The sequence below is a fragment of the Podarcis erhardii genome, assembly GCF_964252035.2.
Source record: "Podarcis erhardii genome assembly, chromosome: 5".
NCBI lineage: Eukaryota > Metazoa > Chordata > Lepidosauria > Squamata > Lacertidae > Podarcis > Podarcis erhardii.
In genome coordinates this window covers 1,936,407-1,959,050 of record NC_138509.1, presented here as the reverse complement: position 1 = coordinate 1,959,050, position 22,644 = coordinate 1,936,407, and the positions used below count along the sequence as shown (strand labels likewise).

Below are 22,644 nucleotides of genomic sequence, written 5' to 3'. Positions count from 1 at the left end.
TAGAGTGCTGCATTTGGAACCTAGGCGTGAGGCTTCCCACCCCTGAACTGGGAATAAACTGGGAAACAGTAGTGCTTTAGTGAAGATGGTATTTTTATGCCCATTACCTCAGACTAGGCATCCCCTTGTTCATAATCTGACAGTAAATTCAGTAAACGTTGCTCTTGATTTTTGTGTGCCTGTGCTGCCTGCATGTTTGCTTCTGCACTCTTTCAACATCTTCTTGATCTGTACATTGGTAAATAAAATGGCAGTTTTCCAGTTTTCTCCATGCCAAAGAGGGGGATCTTAAAAGACCGGGATTTGCTTTTTGAAAACGGTATGGAAGTAATTTTAAAATTTGAGTCCATGGGTCCCTTGACCAACTACCTTCTTTCTGTGGGGCACAGGAGACCAGTTATGTCACCCCTTGCCTGCAGAGCTGGCAGCCCATCAACCCTTTTTGAACACCCTCCATGGTGGAGTGTTCCCTCAGCCTCCTCTCTCCTCTTCTTGGAAGTCCTCTGGGCAGCTGCAGCTGCTGCTTCTGGTCTCTGAGTCCCCCCCACCCCGCCCCAAAGACAGGTGCCTCCTCACACTGCCCCACAGGGGCCAGGGAAGAGGATGCCCCCAGCCTTAGTGGCCCAATGGAGACTGGCCAAAGGTGACTGTGAGGCCAGCACTTTACCTAGGAAGGCAGCAGGGGCAGCAGAAGGTACTGCCAGGCCTGCATGGCATAAAGGCTCCCCTTCAGCTCCCAGGCAGGCTTTGCACACAGCAGGCAAAAGAAAGGCCAGCGCAGCGCCTGCCTGCCTGCCCAGCCTCCCACTTGTCTGTCCATTCCCAACATCAAGGGCTGGCGGGCTGGGCTCCCTCACCCACTTGCTTGCTTACTCCAAGACCACCTCAGCTCCTGGCAGCCAGCACCCCATGGTCCAGGGCTTCTGCAACAAACAGCCACACAAGCCTTTGGGAGGCAGAGATGCAAGAGGGCATCACAGGAGGGACGGAAGGAGAGAGGGACAGAGGCCAATGTTGCCCATGGCACCCTTGACCAGCATTCAAGGCACCCCAAGGGTGCCATTGGCGCACTGGTTGAAAACCACTGTTTTAGGCAATCCATATATACTGACATCTGGTGCCTGTTAGGAAACACTTCAGCCAGTGTACCTTGTTTATTTATTTTGCTTATTCACCAAAATTTATATACTACTTGCTTGTAATAAAACTTCTAAGCATTTTACAAAAAATAGTGAGATATTTTGATTTGGGAATCTGCATTATTGTTATGTTATTGAAACACTAAGATGTGAGTGAGTTTATTTTGTATTTTACTAACAGTCGGAACAGGATGAGTATATAATAGGAATATTCTATTGTGCATGGAATATACAACATAAATGGTAGAAGCATAATTGGAAACACAGCATTTATTAAATGTTCACAAAAACTAGAGCTTGGGGAAAGGTGCACAGCTGTTTTCTCTGCAAACTGTTCAGGAGGCCAGGCCTCAAACCTGGGCTGGTTCTGGTAACCAGCTCTTGCTTCCAGTAGGCAATGCCTCCACAAAGGGAGGTAAGTTCGTTCCTTTTTGTACCTGCTACCCAGTGAGACAGTTTTGGAGGGGAGAAGTGGCAGGCGTCATGTGAGTGTACACCACCTTGAGCATGTTGGAGAAAAGGAGGGATATGCAATCAATCAGTCAGTCAGTCAATCAATCAATCAATCAATACTGGACTAAGTCAGTGGTTTGACTCTGTACAAAACTCCTTCATATGACCTTTGCATCATTGTGTCTGGCGGCAAGAACAGGAGTCCAATGCAAGTTTAAAACTCCATTAAACTAAAAATAATTTGTGTGGAAGTAAGCACAGTTGAGCATTTTTCCTTTATTGTTGCACATTTGCTGTTTTTTTCTTCATCTGCTCTCTTGCTGCATTACCAAGCAGAGACATTTTCCTCTCTGTTCTGAGGAATCTTCCTTCTCAGTCAGTGGGAAGTTAGAGTAAGCCCTGACAGGAACTTTCTCTCTCTCTCTCTCTCTCTCTCTCTCTCCCTCTCCCTCTCTCCCTCCCCCCCCCCCATCTCCACCCCTGAGTCTTTCAATTACCTAACAGTGATCACATTTGACAAAGAGCCACACTATTATTTTAATTGCATCAGGGTTTTTTTAAAAAGAGGCCTGTAAAACTGCATGGTCTACTTTCGCCCTAAGTTACTGTAAAGACTAGGCCCAAAGTGAGATTCATATACCCAGGCTGCAGGAATGTTGTGAAGTGCCCCAACCAGTTCACCACTGCAGCTCATAACATCATACGGTGAGTTGACGTTGTTTTCTGGGATGCCTGGTCTGATATTGTTGATCTTTTCAATTTGCCAATTCCAGTGCAGCCCACAGGTGGCACGCTTCACTGCCTCTGGTGCCTTGCAGGGCTCCCAAGAGCAGCAGATGTTCACAACTCAGTAAAATAATTTTATTTGGTAGGGACTCACGGTGTTGCAGCAGAATAGCAACCTGCAAGCTCTAGAGGGAGGATTGAGTGAAGCCCTTTCCGTGTTAAACCCTCATGAAAAATTGGTTTTGTAATCATTTCTAAAACGGAGTGGAAATGAGGGAGAGGCTTGGAATGTGGCAGAAAAGCCCATGGCCCCAGATTCAGTCCCCAGTTCATAGTGTTGGGGAGCAGGGCTCAGAAAGAGCTCCCCCAGGACTGGTCAAACTGGACAAATGCTCAGACAACGTGACATGTTTACTTTATTTATTTTAAGAAATGTCTAGCCTACCCTTCCTTAGAATAATCCAGGGGTGGAGGTAGTGGTTGGAGTGTCAGTCTAGGACTGGGGAGAGGGTTTTTTGTTGCTGAGGTTCCTGGGCATATCAGCGCCACTTTCCGTCGTGTTAAGTACCACCTGTAGGTGAGTTTCAGAGTAAGTTCCCTTTTGGCTGATATGGAGATTAGATAGAATCATTATTTGCATCAGCCACTAGCCATAACAATAAAATAAAATAAAATGTACTGAAGATAGAGGTAAAAACTTAACTATAGAAAATACATTTTGGGGTTTACATCAATAATCAAATAATAGATCTTATTCTAATTGCCCTGCTAAAAACCTTGCAGTTTTTGCTATCACCTGATCATCTTGATCTGCTAAAAGAATGGTTGAGCGACGACCCGACATGGACAATAGTAGAGGGCTAAGAACCTGATATGGACTTAAAGGGAAGTTTAGACCACATTCTAGTCCATTTGTTGGGGTTAATTTCATAGCCAATGTCATGCTCCCATTGTTCTTCGATTGCGTCAAGGGGGGTTGTGGGATTCTGGAGCAGTATTTTGTACATTGTGGATGCCATCCCTTTGCTGTGTCCCTCTGCTGTCAGGAGAAGGTTTTTGAAGGTGCTCCAGGGCCTAGTGGCTGCTGATTTTACTGCTGGATTGTTGAAGAAGCGTATAGTTGACAATGTGTTAGCCAAGGTATTTGGGTGTCCCCTAGTTTGTCTTGTATTTCTTGTGTTGGTATGGATTTGTTGTTTTTGTAGAAGTCTTTTAGGCAGTGCAGGCCTTCGGCTTGCCAGGTGTTTATCTGGAGGTTTTGTGCTGTGTGTTGGAATAGTGGGTGTTAGGCCAGGGGGTTAGTGGGGATGGGGATAGTTTGCCTACTTTTCACTTCCTGTCTGAATCTGTTCAGTATTGTGGGGATTTTCTTTAGTTTGTTTTGGAGAAATGGGTGTGCTGTTGTGGAGATGTTTCAATGGTGTCTCTCTCCAAGACCCGTCCAAGACTCGTTTTCTAGAATATACGGGATTATGTGGTATACTTGGTTGCCGATGTAACATAATTCTATGTTGGGGATTCCATATCCTCCTTCTGAGGAGGGGAGGTGCAGGTATTTAGGGCTTATTCTTGGCTCTTTGTGTGATAAAATAAATGAGTGTAGTTTTTTCTGCCACTTCTGGAGTTGGTTGGAGGAATCCAGATTGGGAGGATTTGGAATCAATAGGTTAGCTTTGAGAGAGTGATCATTTTGATCATGGCTATTTTGTCTGAGAAGGTGAAGTTGGCACTGTTCCATTTCCTCAAGTAACCCCATCCCCACAAATTCGGGGGTGGTATAGGGCACAGCAGGCAAGGCAGTCCCCCCCCCCCATCCTGGGGGGGGGGTAGGGAGGCTAATTACTCCCATCATAGCCTCCAAATTACCTGGTGTGGGTTGGAGAGATGTTATTGTCAGCCATCTTCCGATGCGCCCCCTAGTGGCCCCCCAGGTCCCTAGACATCTTTAAAGCCTTTGATTGCTTAGAATTGAAATATCTATTAGCAGTATTAACTAACATGAAATTTGGGCCCAACTTCCTACAAATTTACTCCCAAACCTAAGCAAAATGCAGAATTAACAATATGGACTCCAATACCATAGCAATCCAAAGAGGCACAAGACAAGGATGCCCACTGTCTCCCTTCCTATTCCTCTTGGCCCTGGGACCCCTTGCAATCTGACTCTGAGCAGCCCCAGATATCAAGGGTGTGGAAATAAAAGGTAAAACCTATAAACTAGGGTCGCAGGTCAACCTGATGGTCACGACACCAGACCCCATAAACCCAGCAACTCAACACATCCGCAATGGGGTCGGGCCTGCAAGTAAACTTTGCAAAAACTGAGGCTATGTGCTTAAACACACACACACACACACACACACACACACACACACCCGCATACCCAAAAGGAATTCACCAACATCACAAAGATAAAACTTTGCCGTTTCACCCACAATATAAAAACAGCTCTATTTCTCTATTTCTACTCCCAGACTCAAGTCCTCCGACAGAACTTCCCAATATGGCGACGGCATTTTTAACTGCGTCATTCCAAAGCTCTTATACATTCCACGCTCTTCTTAAAACATGCTTTGGTTCGAAAGTTTATCTCCACACAGCCTTAAATCCACAGCTTAAGTCCTTAAAACGACATTTCTGACTTGTGAGGGAGGGGATTCTTGTTTAATCACATAAGGAAAGAAAGGAAAGGTTTTTTTCCCTCCCCCATCAGTCATTTGCCATACCGTGTCTTGGCGTATCTTCTCATGATTTAATCTTGTCTTGTTTTATCAGAGATCTCTTCTGTTAGCAGTCTTTACTCCCCCTCCTTCCTTGAAATATGTGCATTCCTTCATCCAAATTGTTTCTTTTGAAGTTCTTGCAGCTAGTGGTGCGGATCAGTGACGGCGTCCAGGAGCACCGGAATCCCACAGGAGGGCTTTGTGCCTAGTAGAAGAGTTTGGATTTGATATCCCGCCTTTCACTCCCTTTAAGGAGTCTCAAAGCGGCTAACATTCTCCTTTCCCTTCCTCCCCCACAACAAACACTCTGTGAGGTGAGTGGGGCTGAGAGACTTCAGAGAAGTGTGACTGGCCCAAGGTCACCCAGCAGCTGCAGGTGGAGGAGCGGAGATGTGAACCCGGTTCCCCAGATTACGAGACTACCGCTCTTAACCACTACACCACAGTGGTTTTTTCGGCTCCTGTTTTTTTTGTAGTGTGATGAGAGGGTCATAATGTCTTGTTCCAGTTTACCAATTTTTGAGGAGGTTTGATTTTTTTTTGTTTAAGGCATGCCCTCTCCTTTATTCAGGCTCCTCTGATGACTGCTTTCATTGTGTCCCAGAGGAGGGGTGTTGTAATGTCGCCCATATCGTTCTTTTGGAGAGTTTTCAGTTGACTCTCTCTAGCTAGTTGGCTTGTGGTTAGGATGGGTCTGAAGGACCACGATGGGGTAATTTGTGCTTCCTCTCCTATTTTGAGGGTAGCTTCTCCTGGGCCGTGGTCTGTGGTTTTAATGTTACCAGTGTTTGTTGTTTCTACCAGGGGGAGCAGGCCTTGTGCGAGCAGAATGCAGTTCAGTCTGGACACTGTGCCGTGGAGTCCAGACTGGAATGTGTGGCTGGTGTCTCCTGGGTTCTTTTCTCCCCAGATGTCATGAGACAACCAAAGGCAGAGCTTAATCATAATCAGGGTAAAAATACACACCACATGTTCCTAGCAGCTTGAGTAGATGGAGCCACTTAATCAGGTAGCAATAATCCATTGACTTTATAAAAAGTGTGTCTGGCACACAAATTGCTGCTAGGGAAAAGCAGCCTTATAAAACCTCAAAAGGCAAGTTAAAAAAAAATCTATGAAAACCTCAACTTCAAAGGATTATTAACAAAGCTATAAAAAATGCAGCCATACCAACCTCAGAAGTTTTTTTTTTTCCATATTGTTTTTTATTGCTTTGCTTCATAAAAAAAAGAAAGAAAAGGAAAATGTATATATACACACATACAGACAGAAAAAAATAAAAGTACAATACAATATAAGAGACAAAGTAAAATAGATAAAAAAGAAATATATATATATATACATAAACTAAATATTTACATCCACCACATATCTTGGTCTTTGCTTTCTAGACTTCCTTTAGCTACTCCCAAAATCGTTCGAAGTAATACTTTAAGTTACACATTTCTTAGTCTATATTGTCATTATATCTCTTCATATACATTTCTTAGTTTGTATTTTCCTCCTAAATTATTTAATCTCCTATTATCTTTCGACAATAACTCTTATTTTTTCACAGTACGTCTCTGTATCCCTTTAGCGTTATTTTCCCTTGGTTAATGAATTCCAGATAATCTACATATTTTCCCCAATCCTTGGTGAACTTTTGGTTTTTTGTATATCTTACTTTACCTGTGAGTCTATCCAATTCCATGTAATCTAACAGCTTTGATCTCCACTCCTCCACCGTTGGAGTTTCCTGCTTTTTCCACATCTGGGCCAGCATTACTCTTGCCGCTGCAACTGCATAATATACTAATTTACAGTCTTCTTTTCTTATCTCATGACCTAATATACCTAATAAAAAGATTTCTGCTTTCTTTGAAAACGTATATTTTAGGATCTTCTTTAATTCCGTGTAAATCTTTTCCCAGAACTGTTTCACTCTTCCACACTCCCACCACATATGGTAGAAGGAGCCCACACTAACCTTACACTTCCAACACTTGTTATTCACCTTATACATTTTCGATAGTTTCACAGGTGTTAAATACCACCTGTAAAACATCTTCATTACGTTTTCTTTTATCGTTATACATGCCGTGAAACTAAGTCCTTCCTTCCAGAGTTTCTCCCAATCTTCAAATAGTATATTATGTCCTACATCCTTTGCCCAGCGGATCATCACACACTTCACTTCCTCATCTCCTAGATTCCAATCTAGCAATATCCTATACATTTTCGATATAATTTTCTCTTCTTTATTTATAATCTCTGTTTGAAACTTAGATTCCTTCTCTCCATAGCCTCTTTCCTTAAAGTCCTTTCTGAACATTTGATTCACCTGGAGATGGTGTAGCCAATCATAAACATATTCTTTGACCTGGACGTATGGACGTATCTTCCAATTCCCCTCCTCTTTGATTATTAACTGATTATATGTTGCCCAGTTGCTTCTCATATTGGTAGTCTTCACACACATGACTTCCAAAGGCGAAAGCCAATGTGGTGTTTTCGGTTCCAGCAGATTTTTATATTTTTCCCATGTTTCAATTAATGGCCCTCTAAAGATATGGTTCCTAAAACCCTTATATATTTTCCATTTATCCCGCCATAAATAGGCATGCCAACCGAAATTGTTGTCATGGCCCTCCAGGTCAAGTAGTTCTCTGTTCTCTAACTTTACCCAATCTTTGACCCAACATAAGCAAACCGCCTCATAGTATAACTTTATATCCGGCAAAGCGAAACCCCCTCTTTCCTTTATATCTGTTAGTAATTTGAACTGTATCCTAGGTTTCTTTCCCTGCCAGATATATCTCGAGAGCACTCGCTGCCATTCTTTGAAGATTCGGCTACCTTTAATTATAGGGATGGATTGGAACAAAAACATCAATCTTGGAAGCACATTCATCTTGATCGTGTTAATCCTTCCCCAGAATGACAATTTCAGCCTTCTCCAAATTTCCAGATCTCTTTTTATTCCCCTCCACGCCGGTTCATAATTGTTTTTAAATAAATCTATATTCTTAGGTGTTATCCAGATGCCTAGATATTTCACTTTATTAACCACCTCTATTTGCGTTTGCTGTTGAATTGTTTCTGTTAATTTCTGATCCAAATTTTTACTTATTATTTTTGTTTTATACTTATTTATTTTGAACCCTGCTACCTCTCCAAACTGATCTAGTTCTTTTAATATTTCTCCTGTCGCAATTGTTGGTTCTTCTGTCATTATTACTACATCATCTGCGAAGGCTTTGATCTTATATTCATTCTTTCCAATTTGCACTCCTTTTATTCTTTGGTTCTGTCTTATAGAATTTAATAGAACTTCCAAGGTCAATATAAACAAAAGCGGGGAGAGTGGACAACCCTGTCTTGTTCCTCTTTGTATCTTTATCTCTTCTGTTACTATATTATTGATAATCAGCTTCGCTTTCTGATCTGTATATATGGCTTTCACTCCATTAAAGAAGTCATTTCCCACCTCCATATATTCCATATTTTTCAGCATGAAGTCCCAAATAACATTATCAAATGCCTTCTCGGCATCTACAAACATCATTATAACCTGTTTGTCAATTCTGGCAGATAGGTATTCTAACATGTCAATTATAATTCTTGTGTTGTCTCTCATCTGCCGACCTGGCAGGAATCCTGCTTGGTCCCTATGAATAATTTCTGATAACAACCTTTTCAACCTTTTTGCCAGGATCCCTGCGAATATTTTGTAATCTATGTTCAACAGTGAGATTGGTCTATAATTTTTGACCTGGGTTAGATCTGCATCTTGCTTGGGGATGAATGTAATAAATGCCTCTTTCCAGGTCTCAGGGAGTTCTCCTTTCCTTAGAATATTGTCTATAGTTTCTTTTAGAGGTCCCACCAAAATGGGTTTCATCTCTTTATAATAACCTGCAGTAAATCCATCGGGACCCGGAGCTTTTCCCCTCTTTAAGTCTTTAATTACATCTTCTATTTCATCACTTTCAATGGGAGTATTTAATCATTGTCTGTCCTCCATTGAGATTTTCTGCACTCCTTTGTCCTTCAGAAATCTCTCTATTTTCCTTAAGCTGACTCTCTCTTTTTTAGAATATAAACTTCTGTAATAATTAAGAAACTCTCTCCTAATCTCCCTATGGTCAGTTTTCTCTTCGTCTCCCACTTTTATTTTGTTTATTGTAGTCTGTTCCTTTCTCTTTTTGATTTGCCATGCAAGCCACTTGCCAGATTTGTTTGAAAACTCGAAATTTTTTTGTCTTAATCTTTTAATGTTCCACTCCACTTCTCTATTGATTATTGTGGCAAATTGTGCTTGCAGGATTTTAATTCTTTCTTTTGCTTTTTGACAGTTGGGTTTCTGAGACAATTCTTGTTCATTTATCATTATCTGCTTCAGAATGTCCTCTCTTCCTTTCTCTCTATTCTTATTTTTAATTATGTTCTGCTCGATAAAGTAGCCTCTTATTACTGCCTTACTTGCGTCCCACACTACATTAATCTTTGTTCCTTTACCACAGTTTTCAGTGAAGTATTGCTTTAGCTTTTCCTGCGCAGTTTCGACAATTTTTTGGTCTTCCAGAAGATAGTCCTTTAATCTCCATCTAAAAGTTCTTGGCTCCAGGCTTTTTAATTCTAACTCTATCGGGTTATGATCTGAAATTACACTTGGTCTTATTTCTATTAGTTTAATTCTTGGGCATAGTTCGCTTGAGATCCATATCTGATCGATACGTGACATCGACTTATTTGGTTCAGAGTGGAAGGTGAATTGTTTATCTAGTGGGTGTTTCAGACGCCATATATCTATCAGATTACCATTTTCAACCATTGAGAAAAAAGATTTTGGTAGTTTCCCATTCTTACTTCCTCCTTCCCTACACCTATCCGCTTCTAGTGAAACCACCCCGTTTAAATCACCCATTAGAACAATTTTTTGATCAGCGTACTCACATATTTTCTCTTCCAACTTTTTAAAAAATTCTGACTTATTGTCGTTTGGAGCATATACCCCAATAACAACCAAATTTTCTCCTTGCCAGTTAATACGGACCCCTATTATCCTGCCTTCTTCATCTTTAAATATTACTTTGGCTTCGATCTTATTTTTAATATATAATATCACCCCTCTTTTCTTCTCCTTGTCCAAGGACTCAAATTCATTCCCCAACCTCCTATTAATTAACACTTTCCTATGCCTTCTGGCTATATGCGTTTCTTGGAGACAAATGATATCCAAATTTTTCCTTTTCAGATATTGCTCAATTTTATTCCTCTTTTCCTTCCCATTCATCCCATTTACATTCCAGCTCCAGATTTTTAACCCCATAATGTCTGTTCCTTACTTTACAAATTCCCTGGGTCTTCCTCTTCTACCTCTTCCTCTATTTCTTCGTCCGATCCACTCCCCCCCTCCTCTTCTTCCTCTTTTGCCTCAGATTCTCCTAAAACTCTTCCTTCCGCTCCCCCCCCCTCCATTCGTCTCCACCTTTAGCTCTTTATATTTCCTCAGAAATTTCCCGGTTTCCTCCTGATTTGATAACCTATGCTTCTTACCTCTGTATGTAAATGATAACCCCTCCGGGAATTCCCACCTAAATTCGACTTTATTTTTCTTCAGTGCTTGCACCAGTGATTTATAGGAGTCTCTTCGTTTAAGTAACCTGATTGGAATATCTTTAAAGATGATAATATAATTCCCCTCTATATTCAGCCTCTTTTCTCTGTTCCTTTGTAAAATCTTATTCCTCATTTCTTTATCCTTAAACGTAATTAGGCAATCGCCTGTGAATTTCTTTGCTCTTATTGAGTTAATGCGCATTCTAAATGCGCTCTGCACATTTTTAGCCATTTCCTCAGCTGATATTCCCATCCATTCCGCTATTTCCTTTATTAATTTCTCCTTAATATTCTCATTTTGTACCTCTGGCACCGCTCTCAATCTTAAATTCACCTCCCTCTGCCTCAATTCATTCATTGCTATAATATCTTTCATCTCCTCCTGTGCCTTATTTAAATCCACCACTTCAGCTTTCATTTTTTCCTTCTCTCTTTTAATATCTTTCAATTCCAATCTGGTCCTTTTTAATCCTTCCTCATTGAGCTGTGTTCTCCTAAAAACTTCCTTTATCTGACCTTTGAGTTCGTTCACCGTTTCGTCCATCTTTTTATCCATTCTTCCAATCCTATTATCTACTTGTTCTAGTTTATGTTCTACATTATTTTGACTCTGTTTAATCTCAGCAAGCGCCTTCAAAATATCAGTCTTAAAGTCCACCTCCTGTTTCGATCCCCTTCTATCGCTAGGAGTTCCCCCGTTTGTTCCCTTCTTTCCTGTATGCGACATCTTACAAAATTTATGTTTCCACTCCTCCCCAACCGTACCTTTCCCACCCAACTTCCTTCTTACTCTTTTGTTATTTGTACCCGTTCTTCGTAGTTTTCACTATGTCAACTTTCCAACCTTCACACCCCTTAATTACCAACCTTTATACATATATTTATATTTATATTATATTCCCTTTACAGTCTCTATAAAAATCTGATCATGATGTTCTGCAGGATTATCCCTCCAGTCCAAATACTCCTCAGCTGGCTGTTCTTCTCGCCTCTAATCAAGCTAATCCCTTTGGTCGAATAAAGGTTCAGGTGTAGTTAGTAGAAGAGGAAAAAAAAAGAAGAAAAAAAAGGAAGTCGCATAACAGGAGAAGAGGAATGGGAGACGCGCAGGAAAAACCAGGGAGATAATAGAAGGAGAGGGGGCCGTGGATCCACCAGAGAGTTAAGCAATCTCCATCCTACCACTAGGTGTCGTCAACTCCTTAAATTGTTCTAGCATATAATTTATGAATTCCGATTTATCACCAGTTCCTTAAGTTGCTCTCACATATAGTTCATATAGTTCATAGACTCCAATTTAATCCTCTCAGAAAAAAAAAAAAAGAGAAAAGATAGAAGTCCAAATTTCTTTCTAAGAATGTCCCTTTATCTTAATTCGTCAGGTTCTGGTTACTCATATAAGTCAACATGCAGTAATTCCATTACTCAGGTCCTGCTCCAATAAGTAGAAAAAAGGAAGTCAAATGCGTCGAAAGTAGAAGAAAAGTCACCTACGGTGGAATAGCCCAACTACTCTGTATCGCTGTCTTTTCCACCTCTCCCCTTTCCGCTCCACTCCGTTACCACGCTCAGATTTTAGTAATGGCGGCGGGGGTTTCTTTTCCGGTTTAAAGTCCTTTCGTTCTGCCCCACAGAGTAAAGAAGTGCCATACCAACCTCAGAAGTTTAAAGCTGCAACACTATTTTCAGGGCGTATACCAAGCCAAGTGAATCTCGATCATTTGCCAGATATATACATTGCATTTCTGTAGTTTCCTAGAGATTTTGTGAATCCTAAATATTTCCAATCACAGCTTCCATTTTCTTATATATGATTTGATTCTGTATCTTAAAGAATGGGTCAATTAAAAGAAACAAACCAACCCATAAGCCCCTAATCTGTATAGATACATGGGGGGGGGGTAGCAGTTAATAGCATGTTGTCAATTCCTAATCTTTCTCTTCTGTTCCTCCATTGATGACATTCCTAATCGAAAAACATTTTGAATTGTTGGGGGCCCTTGCCATAGGGCCTTGCACCATTGAATATTGGCTTCCATGCAGAGGCCGCAATGCATTGGCTGTAATGGCAATGAAACAGTGCAGTTTGAAATGGGCTGATAGTGGGACCACTCAGATAACATTTCCAGACCTGCCACGCAGCATGATGGCCTGGCCTGGGATAGCTCAGGCAATATAGCAGTAGAGCTTGGTCGTAGGTTCGAGCCCCACATTGGGTCAAAGATTCCTTCATTGCAGGGGTTGGACTAGATGACCTTTGTGGTCCCTCCCAATTCTATGGTTCTGTGAGGTGACATTGTGAGGGAATGAAGGGATAGGTGAAGACAGTGTCAAATTGATGTTGCAAAACTTAAAGTGCTTCCTCTGATTCAGATTAACTTCCTCCTCTCCCAGGACTCTTGTTAGCTGCAAAGGGGGCAAAAAATAAGATAAAGCAGCTCTTGTGTTAGAAACTTAAGAGTGCAACAACTTGTACAAGATGTGAAAAGATGCTGGCTTTTTGGTGTGCTGCTGAAGTCAAAACGCATCCCTGTTGGTCTTAGTTTCAGACTTCTGAGGGTTGAAGCCAACCTGATTCTGAAGAAATGTCACTTTGCCCTCTGAAGCTTATGCATTGTATATACAGTGGTGCCCCGCAAGACGAAATTAATTCGTTCCGCAATTTTTGTCGTCTAGCGAATTTTTCGTCTTGCGAAGCACGAAATCCCATAGGAATGCATTGAAAATCAATTAATGCGTTCCTATGGTCAAAAAAAGTCCAAACAAAGCCAAATTTGGTACAACAACAGTTTATTAACTGCTCTTTAAAGTCACACATACTGTAAAGAGCAGTTCAAAAATTGAAGGGAAAATAAATTAACTTTATAAACATGACAGAAAAACATTTAAAAATCAACAAAGTGTACAGTACATTTTCTAAGACTCTGGGGGACCACTCGAAGAAGGCTCCTCTTCCACTCTTTGCTTCTTGGTCAAGAACCTGTCCATAGTCTGCTGCTTTATCCGCCTTTTCAGTAGCTCCCTGAAAGACGACATGACCCTCGTATCATAAAAGTTCCCAGCGTCATGTGCCACGTGCTTCTCATGGTGGTGTAGATCTGCAAAAGTCTGCACCTCCTTCCACTTCTGGCAAATGTCCCTCAGTCTTTCAGAGGACAGCCGTTCCTCAGTTGCTTCCTCCTCTTCCAGTGAGGCCTGCTCCTGCGCAGCCTCTGCCTGCAGTTCGACCAGCTCCACGGTGGTCAGCTCGTCGTCGTGCCCCTCCACCAGCTCGCAGACGTCCTCCTCCGTGACCTCCAGGCCCATGGTCCTTCCCAAGGCAACAATGTCCTGCACCACTGTTGACTCTGGTGCATCAGAGTCACTTGGTGCCACACAGTCCGGCCACAGGCTGCGCCAAGCGCAATTCAAATTTCTCTGGCTGATCCCTTTCCAGGCCGTGTTGACCATCTTCAAGCAGGTGACGATGTCGAAGTGGTCCTTCCAGAATTCCCGCAGGGTGATGGTGGTGCAGTCAGTCACCTCGAAGCATCGCCTGAAAAGCTCCTTGGTGTAGAGTTTTTTGAAATTGGCGATGACCTGCTGATCCATCGGCTGGAGCAGTGGCGTGGTGTTAGGCGGCAGGAACATGATGTTGATGAAGCTGAACTCCTCCAACAAGTCCACCTCAAGGCCTTTAGGATGGGCAGGAGCATTGTCCATCAGAAGCAAAGCCTTCAGCGGCAGGTCGTTGTCCAGCAGGTACTGCTTGACAGCAGGGCCAAAAGCAAGATTGACCCAGTCCACAAACAGCACACGTGTGACCCAAGCCTTGCTGTTGGATCGCCACATGACACTCAGCCGCTCCTTGTCGATCTTGTGTCTCTTGAAGGCCCGTGGGTTCTCCGAGTGGTACACCAGCAGGGGCTTGATCTTCAGGTCGCCGCTTGCGTTGGCACAGAAGAGCAGGGTCAGGCGGTCCTTCATGGGCTTGTGGCCAGGCAGCCTGGACTCCTCCTGAGTGATGAAAGTCCTTTTGGGCATCCTCTTCCAAAACAGCCCGGTCTCGTCGCAGTTGAAGACCTGCTGCGGAACGTAGCCCTCCGTCGTCACAACCTCCAGGAACTCCGCTGCAAAGTCTTCAGCCGCAGGAACATCAGAACTGGCAGCCTCTCCATGCCTGACCACGCTGTGGATGCCAGATCTTGTCTTGAACCGGTCAAACCAACCTCTGCTAGCCTTGAAGACTTCTGGCTCGGCTGAGGTTCCTGGCTGTTCCCGGATGAGGTCAGCGTGCAAGGCCTTGGCCTTCTCACAAATGACGGCCTCAGACACTGTCCCCTGCACGCTGCTTCTCTTCTATCCAGATGAGCAGCAACTTCTCGACCTCCTCCAGGACAGCTGGGCGGTTCTTCACGATCCTGGTGACTCCCTTGGCTGCATCAGTCGCCAGGATCTTCTCCCTCATCTTCAGGATGGTCCCGATGGTCGATGGGTTCCTGCCGTACTCCCTGGCGATGTCCGTCACACGCATTCCGCCGCCGTGCTTCCAGATGATCTCCTTCTTCATTTCCAGCGTCACCTTCTCCTTCTTCCTCTCGCCGGCCACCGCAGCAGCAGTCTTCTTGGGTCCCATGGCAGCACAGCTCCTACCTTCGTAAACTCAGAAAAAAAAAAAATCAGTGATGTGCTTCAAACCCAAAAAATACAAAAGCAGCCAGCCACCCACCACACAGAAATTAAAACCCAGAACCAAGGCCTTGAATCCCAAGCACCCCAACCCCAAATCCAAAATCCAAAAACCCCCAAAAAAGTTTTAAAAGTTTAGCTTACCAAATGGATGAAAGAGAAGTTCTGGAAAAGCTTCAACAATCAACCACCGAAGTCCTCAGAAACCTCAAATGGCTGCAAAATAAGTTTAGGAAAAGCTTCAAAAATCACCAATGTCTTCAAAAACCTCAACTGCTCCCACAGACACGCACCAACCCACCCACAACACAGAAATTGCAAACCCCTCCCCAACTGCTCCCCCAGCCCCTCCCCAACTGCTGCAAACCCCTCCCCAACTGCTTCCCCACCCAGACAAAAAAAAAATTAAAAAAATAACAACATGGCCAGCACTCAGAAATTCAAACTCAGAAAATTTTTCAAAAAAAAACAACCTGGCCCAGTGGTCACAGAAAATCATAAAAATTCCCAAAAAAACCCCACATGGTCCCAGATTTCTGCAGAAACCTCCCCAACTGTTCCCCTAGCCAGCCAGCACTCAGAAATTCAAACTCAGAAAAAAAAAATTGAAAATAAACAACCATGCCTCGTGGTCACAGAAAATCATAAAAATTCCCCAAAAAACCCCACATGGTCCCAGATTTCTGCAGAAACCTCCCCAACTGTTCCCCTAGCCAACCAGCACTCAGAAATTCAAACTCAGAAAAATTTTCAAAAAAAAACCAACCTGGCCCAGTGGTCACAGAAAATCATAAAAATTCCCAAAAAAGGCCCACAAGCCCCCAGATTATCGCAAACCCCTTCCCAACACCAAGTCCTTGAATCCCAAACACCCCAACCCAAAATCCAAAACCCCCCAAAAAAGTTTTAAAAGTTTAACTTCCCAAATGGATGAAAGAGAAGTTCTGGAAAAGTTCTGGAAAAGTTTTGGAAAATCTTCAAAAGTGAGCAAAGTCTGAGAAAAGGCTACCAAACCACGCGCTAACAGTTGCTCCTCGAAGTCAAGTCGCAACTGCAGCTGCTCAAGCTAAGCACCCTTGGTTTTAACGGTTTTTACACAAAGGAAACAAAGTCGCGAGACGTTTTCGTTTTGCGAAGCAAGCCCATAGGGGAATTCGTCTTGCGAGGCAAATCGCGGACGAAAAAACCTTTCGTCTAGCGAGTTTTTTGTCTTGCGAGGCATTCGTCTTGCGGGGCACTACTGTATAGAAATTCTGCTCATTCTCCTTAGGCCAGTAATGTTCCTGCCTTAGCAGAATGCACACACAGTGAGAGAGTGCTGATGGAGAAGGTTTTTCTCAGTATTTCTGTTGTGATCATTAAACCCCTGAGCTGCACACCCTCACCCATCTGCCTGCGTCTCTTCCCTAAATAAGCATTCATTTGGACAGTTTTCCTGCAAGAAAGATTTAAATTCTTCTGCAGCAGGTGATATTGCCTTTCATTTCACCAAAATTTTAGTTTACTCGTTAAGTGTGGCATTGTAGGAGTATTTTGCTACCTATACAATAAAAATTGAGACATTTCGCTAAAACTTGCTGCACAATTTTTCATGTGCCTGCAAGGGATAATGGTATTCAAAAATACCTTGATATTATCATGACAGTAACACCCCTCTTAATTTTCTTTTGCATCCAGCAAGTCTAGTCCTGATAGATCTACATAGTCAGAGAACTTGCACATGTCCAGAATTGTTACTTGACAAGCAGTGTGTGTAGCCGGGTGCTGTTGTAGCAACAGAAGACAAGGATGCACAACCTCTTGCTGTTCTTGTGTTGTTCATCTGCTGACAAGGCTGTGTCTGAACTGTACAACTTCAGCCTGCAGCTGTGGCCCCACACAGTTCAGTGCTCTCCGTGCAAAAAGAGAAAGAATCCTTGCAAATAGAAAGCTAGCTCATAGCACTCTGCCCCCTCCCCCCATCTAGAGTTCTGTGGAGGATATTTTTTTATGAAAGAACATTCAGTCATATGAACAGTCAGAAGTGGTACAGCCCAGACACAGATTTACCAAGTTAGTGAGAAACTACTAAATCAGTTTCGTAGTGTGCTGGGAATATGGTCATAACTATGATGAGCCTTAAATGTTCTGCCTCTAGTCAAATTTTCAGGTATTTATTTTAGGCTTGTTGCTATTTAAATGTGCAAATGAATAGTGACCAGTTCCTTTGCTGTGTCGTCTTGTAGGGACTTCATAACTCTTATTTTGCACTTGCATAAAATGATTTGGTTTGTGTCAGATGGCTGTTGTGGTTGCTCAAGAGTAACCTGGCAGGACTCCGGCCTGTCTTTTACAGGCTTTATTTTGGTGCAAACTATTTACAGTGAAGAGCATCATAAGTTCATGTCTGGCTCAGTCGCTAGCAGAATCCGGGAGTGGTCTGTTTTTGTACCTCCCCCAACATAAAAGTTTCGTTACCCCCAGCCATTTCCGCCCCTCCCTGCGCCTCAAACTACTGCGCAGGATGGGCGATGGCAAGGGCGTGCCTCCCTCCTCTCCAGCTTGCTCAGGAGCGGTGTTACGGCTCCCACTAGCATCCTCTGGTCCTTGCACCTCTTCTCCCCTGGAGGTGGGCTCCCACTAGCATCCTCTGGTCCTTGCACCTCTTCCCCCCTGGAGGTGGGCTCCCACTAGCATCCTCTGGTCCTTGCACCTCTTCCCCCCTGGAGGTGGGCTCCCACTAGCATCCTCTGGTCCTTGCACCTCTTCCCCCCTGGAGGTGGGCTCCCACTAGCATCCTCTGGTCCTTGCACCTCTTCCCCCCTGGAGGTGGGCTCCCACTAGCATCCTCTGGTCCTTGCACCTCTCCCCCCCCCTGGAGGTGGGGCTTTCCTCCTCCCCGGAAGAGGAACTGCTTTGCAAGATTTTCGGAGGCTCCCTGTGACACAACTGCCCTTCTATCTCTCGCCTCTGAGCCGATGGCAGTTCCCTGACAGTTTGACTCTTGTAAAAATGTTGTTCATAGGGAGGGTGATTTATTTAATAGTTTTAATCTTTGGGTGTAGTCCTGTATTGCATTTTTGACCATCTCTTGCTTCAGTATTGCACATTCCTTATGCAAAAAGACTCAAAAGTCACACTTGCTGTTGGGGGGTGGGGCGAGGGGGGAACGAGTCCAAATACCTGACAAAAGGCGTCTTCTAAAGACTGGTGCAGGGACCTGAAAGTGTCACATCTTTATTTTTAATGCTTCTTCCAGTATAATGACTTCTTGCATGAGCAAACCAAGTAAAGAATAATGAAAAAGAAGCAGCAAATCTAGCCAGCAACAAGGTGCCAATAACCTTGAGACTTTGAAACTTTGCAAATGTTTGCTTGAGTGAAATTCTCCTGTGTATCACCAAATAAGAATGAGCTGAGGTCACTCTTGGCAAGAGCAGGACTCTTTTTCCCCCCTGCACAAACAGCATAACATGAGAAGAGGGAGTGGGTGAAGGAAGGGGGCAGGAAAAGGAATCAAGGAGGACTGGATAACATTGTAGACGTAATTTTTGTTTGAACATACTATATACAAAAAAGCAGCTTGCTTTGTTTGCAGGCTTTGAGTAATAATAATAATAACAATTTATTATTTATACCCCGCCCATCTGGCTGGGTTTCCCCAGACACTCTGGGCGGCTTCCAAAAGAATATTAAAATACTGTGACACATCAAACATTAAAAGCTTCCCTAAAAATACATGAATATACAAAAATTAGGGATGCTTTTGCTGTCTTTCTATGCCACAGTATAACCATGGCACAGAATTCCCTACTTAAAGTTGCATAATTCTTTGTGGTTCTTGTCCAGTGATATTTTGGGGGCTGCCCTGATTCAAGTCTCCACTCCAGCAAAATTTTGCCAGGCTTATGAAACTCATGGCAACTGCCGTTTGTGAGTAGTCAACTGGCCACCTGATAGTTTGGATTTGAGTTTGGATTTGATATCCCACCTTTCACTCCCTTTAAGGAGTCTCAAAGCGGCTAACAATCTCCTTTCCCTTCCTCCCCCACAACAAACACTCTGTGAGGTGAGTGGGGCTGAGAGACTTCAGAGAAGTGTGACTGGCCCAAGGTCACCCAGCAGCTGCATGCGGAGGAGCGGAGACGTGAACCCGGTTCCCCAGATTACGATCCCGTTCGCATCCAGAGGTACCACTGTATACAACATGTGGCCTGACAAAACACAGTAAAACACAATAATGAAATAAATGCTATAAACAGGCAAGAACACCACCCCAGCAGAAATGGTCTGGTTTCTTTGGAGTCACAATAATAGTTTTGCAACACACAGAGTGGCCCTTCATGCCCTGGCTGGAAGGAAAGAAAGAAAGAAAGGAAAAGGGAGTTAGATAAAATCATTGTGGTGATTCGGAGGTGTTTAGTCCATCAGGTCATTTTTTCAATACCATGCCCCCACCCCCCCAGTCAGTCAGCTGACATCACTCTGATGGGTGGGGGACATCAGCTGATGGGCAGAGGGTAGAGTTCGATTTTGTGTAAGCTGCGTATACAGTATCAGGTTTACTCAAGTTCCCATTGCAGGCAGGTTTCCCACATCTAACGCAGTGCGCAGTGCAAACGCCTTTCTGATCAAAATGAAGGGTTTCCCCCCCCCCCTCCATTTTAGCAGTGTCTTGCTGCCTGCAAGGTGCTTTGAAGGCCTTTGTATCCTACATGATAGATCACCAGTAAGCTGTTGAGCTGCTTCTGGATTTGTCTTTGTGTAACATGGTAAATGGCACTAAGAACAGGCTGATTACAACTGGGGATTTATGTGGAGATGCTGTTACATGTGTTTTGTTTTTGATCACACCAATCCCTTTGCTAGTTCTGCTGTTAGCCATTTTAGTAAATTCCTTTGCTGTCAATTTTCTTCTAGGTCTTCTCAGTGGGCAGACAGCTCCTACCAACATAAAACTGGAGAAACTGGATTCTCAGCAAGTTCTACAGCTCTGCCTGCGATACCAAGACCACCTTCACCAATGCGCAGAAGCGGTTGCCTTTGACCAGAATGCTTTAGTCAAACGGATCAAAGAGGTATGGAATATGCTGGGGTTGGAGAAGCAAAGGGGGTTCTGTGAAGCCATCTTCAACAGCTCTTGCCCTTTTGAGGCAAGAAAAGCCCTTCAGATTTCCCACTTTATTCCCCCCACCTCTCATTTGTAACATGACTGGAGAAAACTGTTCTATAATTATGTCTCTCTGGGGGAGAGAACAGTAGTTTAAAGCAGGTTAAAGTCCTATTTACACTAGTTGTGTTGGACCAAAGTGGTGGTGTTACAAGGCGTTGCCCTGCTCCACCCCTCTTCCCACCAACATCCACTCTAAGCTGCTTCTGTCACAGCTTTCCTCAGTTCCATCCACGCAAAGGTCCATCTGCCTCTTCAGCCATGGAAGCCCCTCTTACCAGCTTTATTGAGGGAACCCCTTTATGGAGAGGAGGAATCCTCAGTCCAGGCTGTCATATGCGTTTTGGTCATCACTTTTGTTTTGATATTTTGCTTGGTTTAATGTATTTTTATTACACTTCATTGCATTGTAAATTACATCATGGAGACTTTATTTTTGTAGTAAAAAGTGATATACAAGTTAGATAAATCAAAACAAGCTGCACTTTCCATTCTTCAGCTGCAGTCCTACTTTCTTCGTGTATCATCTGTTTTAGATTATAAACTCCTGTAAATACTGACCAATTTCTTGATTGTGTACATCTCCTAGCTGTTGTAGATGCTTGATAGTTGGCATTAATATTGCATTTGAGCAAATATGTGGAGAAAATCATTGACCAGTGAATGTTGTTATCACTTAGATTGTTAGATCATTGGCTTGTATTACACAATTCAACATACTCTGTTCTAAACAGGTAATAATTGTGCAAATGTCACGATCAGTGTTTCTGCCCACCTTTTGCAAACTAGATGGTACCACTGTCTCTTTTCTCTCTTATTTTTCTCCCCTTCTTAAAATAAGCAATGAACATAACATGCTATTTTTATTGGGTGGTTGCTTAATCTTTACTTACTTTCCATACAGGGCAGCCAAGATTCATAGTTAGCATGACTCAGAACTCAGAACTTCCATATGGCTAGATGAACAATAATGTGATTCACTGCATTTATTGAATGCCTGCAATCATTTCATGCTGTGTTGAATCCCAGTTCAGATGTGAACCATTTTTATTTTTAAAAAGTATTTTGGTCAACACATAATCTGAAGCCAACTAATTACACAAGGTGTGAATGTATCTGCAGATGTTGATGACTCAGATTACTTCGATATCCAGCAATTTCTTTAATTGCCAACTTGAAGAAATAAAGCCTGTAAACCTTCCTGAAACTAGATTCATCTTTCTGTCATTCTCTGATGGTGACTGCTCTTGCTTTTAGTTTGAGTGGAGAACTAACAGGGAAGTCTAACTGCCAACAGAGGGAAACAAAACAGCTTGTACAGTGGCACCTCAGGTTAAGTACTTAATTCGTTCCGGAGGTCCGTTCTTAACCTGAACCTGTTCTTAACCTGAAGCACCACTTTAGCTAATAGGGCCTCCTGCTGCCGCCGTGCCACCGTCGCATGATTAGGAAGTCTGTTCTGCACAATGGTGTTGGAGGAAGTTACCCATTACATATCACATGAATGCCATATCTTAGTGTCCTTTAGGTGCTTGCTGAAGACTTTTCTCTATCAGCAAGTCTTATAAGTGAATATTGGTATCCACGTTCATATCTGCATTGGATTTGAAATTGATTTTATATATAGTAATAGTTTTTGGTGGTTTTTTTGAATAGTTTTGTATGTAATTGGGTTTTTGTTTTTAAAATTGTTTTATTTATGCTTTTGAGTTATCTCATAGGAAGTGATTCATGAATGAAATAATGATGTTTATTTTTTAACAACAGCAGCCTTCACGCCAGATTCCCCCAAGCATTCATGCTGCTGGCTTATTCCCTGAAAACAGAGAAGTAGTTTAGACATGCCTTGAGGAAGTGTGGTAACAGAATTCCAGAGAGGAAGAGAGCTCTCTACATGGGACTGCCTGTACTGGCTATCTGAACTGGAGGCCAGTGCAGTGCAGAGAGGCATTTGTCACATAATGTGTCTGTTTTCAGCGTCTGTCCTACACAGCAGTAACTAAGGCCTAGTAAGAATGGATGAGAAAGCAGGGGCTCTCCTGATGTTGCTAATGATGGATGACCCTTCCATTCTTGTATGGTGCCCAGTTGTTGTATGTAAGTCACTGGAGCTGTAGACCCTGTAAGTAAACACCAGCCAAATTCAGTAGTAAAGAATGAGAGATTGGCACTGTGCCACTTC

General features: G+C 43.0%; 1 protein-coding gene across 3 annotated transcripts in view; it reads left to right on the top strand.

Annotated features, from left to right (window-relative positions):
- BORCS5 (BLOC-1 related complex subunit 5) overlaps window positions 1-22,644 on the top strand; it is a 43,927-nt gene that overhangs the window by 2,233 nt on the left and 19,050 nt on the right. For all 3 annotated transcript variants that reach the window (XM_081861429.1, XM_081861428.1, XM_081861430.1), the window contains one exon: window positions 20,213-20,370. In XM_081861429.1, coding sequence (XP_081717555.1) covers window positions 20,213-20,370 — 158 coding nt within the window. The remainder of the gene's footprint in view (window positions 1-20,212; window positions 20,371-22,644) is intronic.